This window comes from Toxotes jaculatrix, chromosome 3 (assembly GCF_017976425.1).
Source record: "Toxotes jaculatrix isolate fToxJac2 chromosome 3, fToxJac2.pri, whole genome shotgun sequence".
NCBI lineage: Eukaryota > Metazoa > Chordata > Actinopteri > Toxotidae > Toxotes > Toxotes jaculatrix.
In genome coordinates, this window is record NC_054396.1 from 18,310,839 (window position 1) to 18,322,786 (window position 11,948).

General features: G+C 38.0%; 1 protein-coding gene across 1 annotated transcript; it reads right to left on the reverse strand.

The window, feature by feature from the left end:
- Window positions 1-503: 503 nt before the first annotated feature.
- si:ch211-161c3.6 (high mobility group AT-hook 2b) lies at window positions 504-10,879 on the reverse strand. Its single transcript, XM_041032973.1, has 6 exons — window positions 10,721-10,879; window positions 8,321-8,521; window positions 8,048-8,131; window positions 5,561-5,611; window positions 5,383-5,421; window positions 504-3,381 (listed from the first exon to the last, which is right to left on the reverse strand). Exons 2-6 carry the CDS (start codon window positions 8,423-8,425, stop codon window positions 3,304-3,306), a joined length of 357 nt encoding a protein of 118 aa, XP_040888907.1. The 5' UTR covers window positions 8,426-8,521; window positions 10,721-10,879; the 3' UTR covers window positions 504-3,303.
- Between the last annotated feature and the right edge of the window lie 1,069 nt (window positions 10,880-11,948).

Below are 11,948 nucleotides of genomic sequence, written 5' to 3' on the forward strand. Positions count from 1 at the left end.
TATATATCACAGGTTTGTGAGTTCTATTAATGAAGTGGATGAGGACACATCAATAATATAACTACAAAATGGTGTTAAAAGTAAGGCATAAAATATGATTTCTCAAGTTACACTTCAACTTTTCAATAGTTGAAAATGGATCAAGTACTGTATGTAACTATATCACTATCAGTAAGATCACATACAAACATTGTCCCCATATAGAGAGTAAATATACAGACACAGCTTGTGTAAAATAACAAACATTGACTCAGCTGTAGTTAAATTAAGAGGCACCCTTCAGGTTGACTTCCATTCACTTATGGTGATATGAATATAGTGAGATGAGATGAGATAAGTGGACTACGACAGTACTAGTTTGACAGTTAGTTCAAGATTTCATCCACATCGCCTGCAAGTCTGATGGAATATTTTCAGGTACACATTACCAGAAATTTCCTCAGAGGTAACCCAGGCTTGTTTGGTTTCAGAGGTAGTCCAGAGGGCAACCCCCCCCCCCCCCCCCCCCCCTGCCCCCCCCCCCCAAAAAAAACAACGTAAAGTCAATGCAGTTGAACAAGAGAACATACATGCCTGTAAATGAATTGAGCTCTTCTGGCAGCAGTTTAGTAAACAATGCTGAAATACATAAAATTATTGGGATACAACATATCATCAGTGATAAAATAAGCAACTTTTAGTGAAGAAACACTTTATATATACAGTAAATGATGAGTGATATTCAAGTCATGTAATAACTAGTAAATGATATGTAGTTCGTGCTGGATAAATGCATAAAACGCATGATGACACAGGGACAGTGAATCTTAGGAAGCTTAAGTATTTGCATTTGTCTTTCAGTTTAAGCGCCAAAATCCTGACCAACAAAGTGTCAAAAACATTTTTGTTAAAAAAAAAAAAAAAAAAAGGGGAGGCTGAAAACATCTTTAGCTTTGATTTCTTAAAACAATTTGATTTGGTAAGCTATTAAAAAAATCCTCCAAAATACCAGTATTACTCTATATGACAAGTTGTTAAATTGCAAAATTATAAATGCGTAATTATTAGTGATTAATTACATATAAAATGTACAACTTTTTTTTTTTAATTAGTTAACCTTAAAGTGTGAGTTCTCCCAAATTACATTAAATGTTTACACTTAACCTCTAGTGCTCCAGTGGTATTTAATCATGCAGATGGTTTTGTTTTCTTTTTCAACACCATGTGCGACCACAAATTTCCATTCGTTTCCAATGTTTCGGGGTGTCATGAGAAATCTAAGAAACGGATGTCTTGAAGCCTGACCAAATAAAACCAAAACCATCTGCATGGCTGAACACCATGAAAGGTTAGAGAGAAGATACTCTCTAACCTTTACACTGCTACAACCTCACTTGGTCTCATATAACCAGTCACTAATGGTAGCAAATATTTGCTGACTTTAGAACTACATTATACTTGTGCTACTGTTACACTATATTTTAGTATTTAGCATTTACTGTAACTTTGTGGCCACAGTGGTCGTTGTCTACCAAATGTTATAGCATCGTATTTAATAAGCAAATAAGAGAAGGAAGGTACAACTTGGGTCCTTTTTTTCTCTCAAAAATTGGTCAAACAAAGACAGGGTTATTGATGCAGTGTTGAGTATTAATTAACTACCCAGAATTTATTTGGTAATTTGCATACAAGGTTACTACGCTGACATAGTCTTGTTGTTTTCCATAACTGTCATGTATTTCAACACTGTGTGGTTATTTGCTGCCCTTCCTTTCAAATCACATGAATTACACAAGTGTCACACGTACAGTTTACAGTGTATGAATCTGAAAACACATAATATAGTAAAAATGAGAAAGGCGTATCAATCCAAAAAAACCAGACAAAAAAAAAATAAGTGACAAAACAAGTATTTCATACAGAACTACACCCTAAAAAGCAAGTATTTCATCAAGTTATTGTAAACTATTGGCTGTATTTTATTTCCCAGGAGAAAAAACCAACTCTGACTTCAACTTTTAACAAATACAGTTCTTTAAAAAAATGACACTGATGCTTTTATTTTAACACCACTAGTAAAACCCTCTACTGGAGTCTGTGTGTTTGTTTGTGTGTAAGCCTGAAAACCCTTTGCCTGTCTGTGTTGTATATCTGCACCTGTGTAAGTCACTGCTGAGGGAGTGGAGAGTTACTTTGTTGGAGATCTTCTGTCTTTTGTGTAACTGAGGTAGAATGAGAGACTAAGAAACTGAGGGTAACTGAGGTTTACATGAGGTCTTTGTGTCAAGGCATACTGGTAATGTCAAATACAGATCAGAAATGCACAACAAACACAGCACAATAATTATTACCGAGTAGACTGACAACATGTTCCTGAATAGTTTTGTTCCTGAGGTTTCAATATGGTGTAAAAGCACTGTAATAGTGAAATCCTGAGTGTGGTAAAATGACTTCTCAACACGGTTGTTGACTATAGTATATACTGTATGAAGGGTTCCCTCCAAAATGAGATATCCATTTAAACCTTTGGGCACTTTTTTTTTAATCAGCTGCTGGTTGGAAGGAGAAAAAAAAGCTGCATTTCACTGAGGTTATTAACAATGTGAATACTTTTGCTTACATTGACATTTGAGCTAATGTAATCCAATGTAAAGAACACAAGACATTTTCCCCTCCAAAGTTGGATATTTCATTTGGGAATAAAACCTTTCACATCTACTTTCATAATAATGACTTCAGCGCACCATGTTTATATTGTAACATTGCTAAAAATGTCACCGTCTTGCTCCCATTTCATATGAGGATTCATGACACATAAGTCAGAAACATGTTTCAATAAAACGGTTCAGTTTGGTTCTTTTTTTTTTAATGAACTCCGCCCCCCCACCCCCTCATTTTAGCCTGCAAACCTGTCCCCTCTCCACACAACCACTCAGCACACACACACGTGCACATACACACTCACACTGAGGGGTTCAGCAAAGCAGGTATCCTTAAAAGGAATAGTCCAACAATTTGGGAAATACACTTCTTAGTTTTCTTGCAGAGCGTTAGAGCGCATATCCAAAAACTATTATATGAAAAAACCCCTATCAAATGATCAAGTTCTTCAATGTTAAAACAGAGATGTTCACCAAACTTGTAGTGAACCAACAAATCCAGGGTAGAGCACTCCATTTGAAAAAGAATTACTGTTTACAATGATTTTGTGTGTATGTATGTGAGTGTATGTGTGTGTTCCTGAATCCCCATCACAGATAGGAGTCAAATTTTACTCCTGTATGTTTGAGGCCAAACCTTGAGGTAGGTAGAGAGGTGTAGTTTCTACTCCCCTTCCTCCTGTGCTGGAACCTGAGATGACGAGGCCTGTGAGGGGCCCTCCTCGGCCTCTTCTGAAGAGCCCTGGAAAAGCAAGGGACCAAAACCAATTTGTCTGTTATTGCCTTGTGGTGTGACTCATTATGCGCAAGGTAATGAATCAATACTAGAAAGAACATGAGAATACAAGAATGAGTATTAAAATTTCTTTGAGTGATTGCGTGGGGAAGTAGGTCCAGCTGTCAGACCTAGAATGTGAGGAAGATGACGGTTATGTCAGGAAACCAAGAAGACAGAGGAAGAGAACAGTTAGATCAGGTTTCCCCTCTCTACATTGACTCATTCTTCCCCTTCATGTGCGTGCGTCTGAAAAAGGGAGTCTGTCTCAACGGTTTCAGTTCAAGCATCAAACCCTCTTTGACAAACTGCTCAGTGGAGAGGATGCGATAAGGCAGATGAGGGGCATCATGAGAACTGGCCCACTTTGGTGACAAATGTTGTGCAAGGCATTCGTTTGAAAAATGTACAAGCTAGCTAAAAGAGTGAAAAGTTTCTGAGAAACACTGGGTACACATTTTCACCACAACTGGATGCAAAAAAAAGGATGTTTAGAGGTGTATCTGGGGAATTCAGCACTGCCATCTGTGCATTTCCAAGAATTCATCATATCCTCTTGAAGTCAGTTTACAGAAAGCACAAGAAACGTGTGCATCAGTTGTTTGCTATTTACATCAAATGAAACTTTAGCAGTTTTCTACATTATTTGCTTGATACTGCACTCCATGTTAAAGGGTTCAGAGGATTTCTGTGTAACATACGCAAGTAATGTGGGCAGTAAAATACAACGTGGCATGTGCTAAAAGACTGGTGTGAAAAATAAGGATAGAAAAAAAGGAGAAGAAGAAAGGATAAAAATGTGAGATAAAAATATAAATATATTCAGATAAGAAAACATGCACTTAGGTTACGAGTGCAAAAATGTTGGGGACAGTGGGCTAGGCAGGGCCGGGGATATACAGAGGTCGTAGTTCACCATCCTGATGAACTGAGGAAAGAAGCTTTTCCTGAGTATGAGTGTTGGACTTCTTTTAGAAGACTTTTAGGCTTGTACAGTGTTGCATTAAGCTACACTAGTTTGTGTCGCTACTTGTTTGTGTTTCTCTCTACTGATTAAGCTTTTATCTTAATCTAGCTTTTATCAGACTCAGAATGACAATAAAGGCTTCTGATTCTGAAAAGATAAAATGTTAAAAAAAAAAAACACACACACAATAATTCTCTTCCAGTCTTCATGAAGGTTATACTGTTCTATTTTTGTTGAAACTGTTTTAGAGCGTTTGGTTTGTTGGCTGCAGCCTCTCTATCACGAGTTCAAAGGGCTTTTGAATGTAGCTTAGTTTTGATGCTCAACATGAGCCCTGTTCTTAACACAACCATATGATATTCATAACCAGTTAAATGAGATCAACTCTGCAGATCAACACTGCATTTACAAGTTGCTTAGCATAAATGTAAATGATATTAGTCAAAAGGTAAACATGTGACACAAAATGAGATTTCTCTTGAACTGAGGCAGAGGCTGCATTCTTCCACTGTAATGATCTCTCAAACTGATTTCAGTTTAGTGTAATACTCGCTAATTAAAAAGAAAAAGCAGTAAAAGGTGTAAATGATTTGGCAAATCTGAAGTGGAGGAGCATTACATTGAAAAGAGCACACACACACGCGCACACACTCACACACACTCAGAGGCTTAAAGGATTTCATGCTTTGCAATGGTTTTAAGACTGAACAAACCTACCGTGCAGACTGTTGAGCAGTCTGCTGTATGAGCCATTTGTTATCAGTTTTATTTAATAAGAAACATGGCTCTGAAAGTTAAGTACTTCGCTTTGTGTCACAGAGCTAAACATAAAAGTGTCTTAAGCTTCTGTTGAACACAGGCCTTATTTCAGTCTTTTGAAAGTGCCATCTAAATCAACAGTTATTTTTCAGTTGAAGAAACGTGTGGCTACATGGTACAAGTGCTACATCAAAACAAAACTGGACCACCCATCTGCTTTTTAAAGATTTCGTTATGCTCACCTGCTGCTCTTCAGTTACTTCTTGAACTACTTTCTGAGGCTGTGGAGAGAAAGGGAACAAAATCAATTAAAAACGAAGGCAGAATAACCCTCAAGGACACCAGAGGCTTTGGACATAAATTATATATTTAAAAAAAATAACTCCACGGTGTCTGTTAGTGTCAGTGATTGCCCCATACCCATTTCCTCGGTCGCCCACGTGGTCGTCTCTCCCCAACGGGCTCTACTTTCTGAGCAAAAACATGAGTGATTAAACAAGAGGTTCATATTTTAATCATACCATACGAATCAAAAAGTTTTCATTTGAATATGGTAGTTTTTGAGAGTTTCACAGCAAACATTTTTAATTGCTAAAGCTTCTGTAAGTCAATCAGGAACATTTCTCTCAAGAGCTACATAAGTTTTGTTCTATAAATCGCAGCAATAATAACTAAAAAAGTTATTTGGGACCACTTGGATTGAATTTTACAAGTTACATGGCCTGCATGGTTAGCACTGTAAACAACTGCAACAGAACTGCCTTCTTTAGTGATAGACAGAGAAACAAACACGTTTTCTCCATTTCAAATCATCCTCTGAAATATCAATATGTTCAGCGAATGCATAGCTGGGAATTGAACAGGATTCTGTACATGAAACAGCTTTTATGTTGGGCTTATCTCAACATAAATAAGGAACTCTCACAGCCAGAGTATAATGATATCAAACAACAAAATATCAGTGTTACCAGTACATATATCTATAGCATATTTTGCTTTTTTATCCGTTCAGTTTTCCCAAATCTGAAAACGCAAACAATGCATTTGTGTGATTGATATGTGTAATTGCAGCCTCATACATGAAATACCTTGCTCTGCTGTAACAAGTTTAGCAAGTTTAGTTCAGGTACTTGGCAATAATTTTCTCCAGAGCTAGTGAAAACTGCTCAATCTATCTTGTGAATCAACAAAACAAACTAATGACAGAAGTCACTTTTCCACATGTAAATCAATTGATGTACAGGGTTATGCTGTTCATCTACAACATGTTAGAAATGCTGACTTGAATGCACAGCTGCCAGCAGGGGCAGTGCAACAAAATCTTCAAACCTGAACTTTAAAAGTGGATTTAGCAAAACTACAAAGTGCATCTTTATTATTTGTTTACTAACAAAAAGCAATGTTGCTCATAATGATGCATCTGAATTCATGCCTTATACTCATTACTGGTGACTAGTTTTCTTATTCCTTTTTGATAGTATACTGAATAACTGAGTTTTGGATTGTTGGTTGGCATCAGCCTGGGTTCTGGGAAATTGAGACATGAATTTTTTACTGTTTTCTGGCATCTTATAAGCTGAACAATTAATCATTTAATGGAGAAAATAAGAAGATTAATAATTAAAAGAAATCATCTAGCATGTTTACACAACCGTACAGTAAAGTTAGTTTGAAATACCTTCTTTTACCTCTAAATTTTTTTGCTTTTGTAAATCACAACCAATGGACTCATTGCAAATACACACAAAAATTACAAACACCATCTTACGAACTTTGGGGGTGTTGGCAAATGTTGGATTTTTTTTTAATGATCAAAAATTAGACCCAGTTAATAAGGACAGCTTGATTACTGTAATTATGCACCTGTAGCATCAGTGATGGAGGAGGAATTTACATCTTTTACCTGAGTAAGAGAAGCAATACCAAAATGTACAAGTATTGCACTAACTAGAAAACATCCTGCATCCAAAATTTTACTTGAGTTAAAGCACATACAGTAAGTATTATCAACAAAATGTAGTTGGTAAAAAAAACTCATCTCGGAGTGTGAGACTGTTACAGTATATACATATAATGGGAATGTGTAAAACTGTACTTTTCTGTTGTAACTGGTTAATTTCAGCTATTGAATTTATTGCTGATATACTGCATGATATTTTAGAAGATGACAAAATGTTTTGTGAGTAAAAATGTAAACTGCAAAGTCAGATAATTGTATTGAGTAACAGTACAACATTTCCCTTTGAAAAGTAGAATAAAAGTATAAAATAGCATAAAATGGAAGTAAAATTCAGTATTTGAGTAAATGTACGTAGGTACTTTACACCACTGAGCAGCAGACATGATGTGTTTTAATAGTGTTATAGTGACAGTATTCATAGAAGATTTTTTTCTATTTCTGTATAAGTCAATCTTTCATTGGTCAGGATAATAATAGCCACCTCTGCACTGACCAGTCCATCTTTGAGCACTCACTAACAGCTTATCTTTTCTGTTTTCAGCTGACATTTGGCCTCATGATGACTGCTGACTGTCTGACTGTCCCACAAAAGACATAAATCTTTGCATTTCAAGACATATTACTTGGAAAGCTCTTAGATGCACTGGAAAGATAAACCAGAGATCATAAGCAGCATATTTTAAATGGAGACAGTGCTTCCACCAATTGTAAGACATACATGCTGTCTGTTACTGGTTTCTTTTGTCTAGAGTGATAGAAATCAGAGTCATTTCGATTAAGAACATTTCTTGTGATTTAACAAAAATGTTCAAATATGGTGTCCAAAAACGTTTTGAATGACAATGAGGATTCTGGCACTATTGTGCAGAGACAAAGTGTTGTTGCAAGTACAAAAATTAAAGTTCTACTAAACATTTAATATCATAGTTAGACTGGTGAGTTTCAACCTTCAGTGCAGTTCTGGGGCCTTTGTTCTTGCTGCCTTTCGGTCGTCCTCTCGGTCGCTTTGGAGTCGGTGGTCCAACAGGCTCCTGTAGACAGAGATTGGATGTGAAGCCATAACTAATCAGTGAAAAAAAAAGGCTTGCATGAGCTGTTCTCTAAAGCTGGGACACAGACACACAATCAACTAGCACTGTCTCTCAGAATTACTTTTTACACTCATAAGTGAGATATCTAATGATTTGAGGTCAAGGACCTTTTGAAGACTGAAGTCCTACCTGCTGCTGTTTACGTGGCCGACCCCTCCCCCTGCGCGGAGGCTCAGGAGGTGGCTGGGCAGTGCTCGGCTGGGGAGACGGCTCTTTGGTCCCACTGTTACTCATGCCTGTGTCTGTCCACCTGCTTTTAAGAGTGTGGGCATCAAAGCCTGAAGGAGCGGCCTCGAGGGCTTAAAGAGGAGAAGACCTGAGTATCAGGAGCTGGAGATAAGAGGAAAGACAAGTGAAATGACATTACAATTTGGAATGAACAGGAAATCATCTTTGAAGACATTAGGATAATCAGCTATGCAGCACTGCTTCAAATATTTTCCTTTATGTACAATCACCACAGTGAGTTTCAATCAGCGATTAATGTATCAATAAAAGGATAATTCAGAACCACACAGGATCCTTTTCCAAGAGCAGGCGTGGGAACTGCTTATACATAAGCCTTGGCACCAGGTTCATCGGAACACAGTCAGGGGTCTGGCAAATGTGGGGAAACATGAGAGTGGTGTGCAGCGACTAAAAGTAGCACAGATATTCACAACTCAATCTACCATCCAAAATCTGCATCTACTGTACTCCACGCTGCCTTTCCATCTGCCCTCTGCGAGGTATTTCTCAATGGGTCCGTGCATGTCGTAGGTGTGCTGATGCTGCTACATCTTTTACTGTAAAACTTGTGCCACTGAGACTATTATTCAGCACACACGCGCACACACACAAACAAACACAAATACAAGATATTACTACATGCAAAATCTTAATGGAAAGAATCACTACAATCTGACAGACCACTGACAAATCTGCCCATAGTGAACTTTAGAGTTGCAAGGATTAGTCAATTAGTTAACAGATAATAGATAATTAATCTGAAGTTGTTTTGATTGTCGATTAATCTTTTTTTTTTTTTTTTTTTTTTTTTAGTTTCAAGCACAAATGCCAAACATACTCTGGCTCTAACTTGTCAGTTTTGAGGATTTTGGTGCTTTTATTTGTTTTGTGTGATATTAAACTGAACATGTTTGGGTTTTGAACTGTTGGCTACAATAAACAAGATATCTGAAGGTATCATCTTGGACTTTAGGAAACTGCAATAGACATTTTTCACCAACTAATTTATTTATCTATCTATCAATAATTTCTTAATGGATTAATCATCTGGTCAATTAAAATGTCAGAAAATTGTGAAGATGCCCTTAACAAGTTTCCAGAGCCCAACGTGCTTTCTTCATACTGCTTGTTTTGTCTGACCAACAGTCCAAAACCCAAAGAAATTCAGTTTACTGTCACATAAGACAAAAAAGAGGCAAATAATTACATTAGAAAATCTCAGACAAGGGAATAGTTGACTTATTTGATGAAAAATGACTGAAACTTTGGTGGACTAATCGATTAATCAATTTATTGTTTCAGCTGTAGCGGCAATCCAGTTATCACACACCTGATTAATAGCACCCCAACTGTAAACAATGTATATCCTTTTCTTATGGTAACTTCTTTTTTTTAAAGGAATATCTTGTTTAGGTGATTCATTTACTTTTTAATAAGAGAGTAAACAATAAATGTCTACCATAAATCTCTTCTCCTTCTGTTGGTCATGTCCCATGGTGGCCGTTTACCATAACGCCTAGTTCTGCAAGGAATGTGCCAAACGCTAATTGCCAACACAGCCTATCAAAACGGCCGCACTGAAGCAGGAAGTCAGAGTAATTTGAGAAATCTACGTCCCCGTTCAAACGTTTTAAAGCCAAATGAGACGCACGACGTCGTTTCGTCGCTTTTAAGCTCATTTCGGAGCAACACAACAAGCGTCCTGCACTTCTCCTGCAGCAGCAGACCGTCCGCTCAACTAGTCTGTGTTTGGCAGTCAAGTACGGGACTGAATGTACTTTTTGCATATGGGCGGCAATTGCAACCATAAAAACACATTCTTTTACAGCCTTTAAAGAAGGTGAGTAAAGCGTTCCTGCAGCGAACCCGTGAATTCAAACCTTCCAGACTTTGGGTGAAGTAACTGGCACATGTTAACTGCAAACAGTCGAGGCCATCAACAGTTTTAAAGCGTAAAGTCGGCGCTCACTAAACACACACACATACAACATCCCCTGCTTCCATCACTTGCGCAATCGATCTCAAATGTGTTGAGTTTTTTTGGAGTGATAACAGGTCCGCAGAAATGGATGAACCGAGTACCCAAAAGTAAGAGCTGCAAAAACTTTACAAAGGCGGACAAAGGCGAGCAACACAGGTGCAAAAGCTCTCCTTTCAACCCAGCCACAACATACATACATACATACATACATGCAGGCATGCATGCATTCAGGCTATAGGCTCCATGTTGAGGCTGAATAATCCTGCTCATGCAGGCAGCGCCAAATGCAACACAATGAGAGCAGAGGCTGTTGAACTTACCTTGAGTCGCTTTGCAGTTTTACCTGGAAGTTCACACAGTCAGCTCACTTTGTGCTCCTGCACAACTATGAAAATCTTAGTATATCGACCGTCTCATTGGCTGGAATGAAAGAGTAATCTCTCTCTCTCTCTCTCTCTCTCTCTCTCGCTCTCTCTCACTCACTCTCTCCCTCTTTCTCTCTCTCCCTCCTCCTCTAATCGGAAATGTGTGTGATCCCCCCAGACGTCCAGTCACGAATACCCCTGTTGCAGTATAATGGGGGGTTGTAGCCGAGCTGTATGTATTGCATACTTTCTCTATTAAAGCATGTTTCAAGAAAGAACGAGGGTAGGAGGGTTAAAACAGAGGACCCCGCCCCGAAAAGCTCACCCACTTGAGTAAGGAAAAGATAGGGAGAGAAGGAGACGGAGACGGGCATCAGACAGGAGGGCAGAGTTTGGTTCCGGGGTTCCCAAAGTGGGGTACGGGGGCTGGGAAGTTCCCTCACAGAAGCGAGGAAAAAAGTCTGCTTCAGTCAGTTTGCTTCAGTACTAACGATTGTGAGACTGTGTTTCGAGCAGAGGTTTCACTCTCTTTCCCTGCTGTTATCTCCCCACCTACAGTGTTAGATATATACTTCTGTAAGTCAGAACAAAGGACAGAAATATGAAATGGGGTTTTTAAGAAGAAAGTCTGCAAGGCAGCAGTCGGTTATACATTTGTTTGAGTAAAAATATACCCCAGTTTGCTTCATTTCATCATGCACTGCATGTAAACATACATTAGGACTGAGAAGCAGTGAAAGAACAGATATATTTTTCCCCATATGAGCAAAAGAACATGTTTTTATTTTCTTATGTAGAATTTATTGTTATTCTCTAATCTGTTATTCTCTTGAGGTGTTGCATATTTAATTTTATTGTCTGGTCTTTGTGATTTTCAAGCTGTAACTTTGTAAGTTTGCACAAACTGATAAATACAGATGGAAATGTTTGAACCACTGTGAATACACATTCCAGGGATGGCTAATGCTGGACTGTTCATGCAGTCCTGTCAGGTGAGCGTGCTGGCATGAGACCAAAACATAAAGCTTTAAGTTACAAAGATGAAGCCCAGAACTTGCTTTGAATGGTTTTACAGTGAAATTCACAGACTGATCTCCCGTGAAACCAGAATATTACAATTAGACAGAAAATCTAACTCAACAGGTAAATTTGAATACACCAAATATTCTATCCCATTCAGCCT

Bases quoted from the DNA above. Each gene is read 5' to 3' on its own strand.
- si:ch211-161c3.6 (XM_041032973.1), bottom strand. From the start codon at position 8,425: ATGAGTAACAGTGGGACCAAAGAGCCGTCTCCCCAGCCGAGCACTGCC. The intron at 5,612-8,047 runs GTTGAAACTCAC...GTTTTTGCTCAG, and splicing joins GCCCCAGAACTGCACTGAAG to AAAGTAGAGCCCGTTGGGGA. The intron at 3,382-5,382 runs GTGAGCATAACG...TTGCTTTTCCAG, and splicing joins AAGTAACTGAAGAGCAGCAG to GGCTCTTCAGAAGAGGCCGA.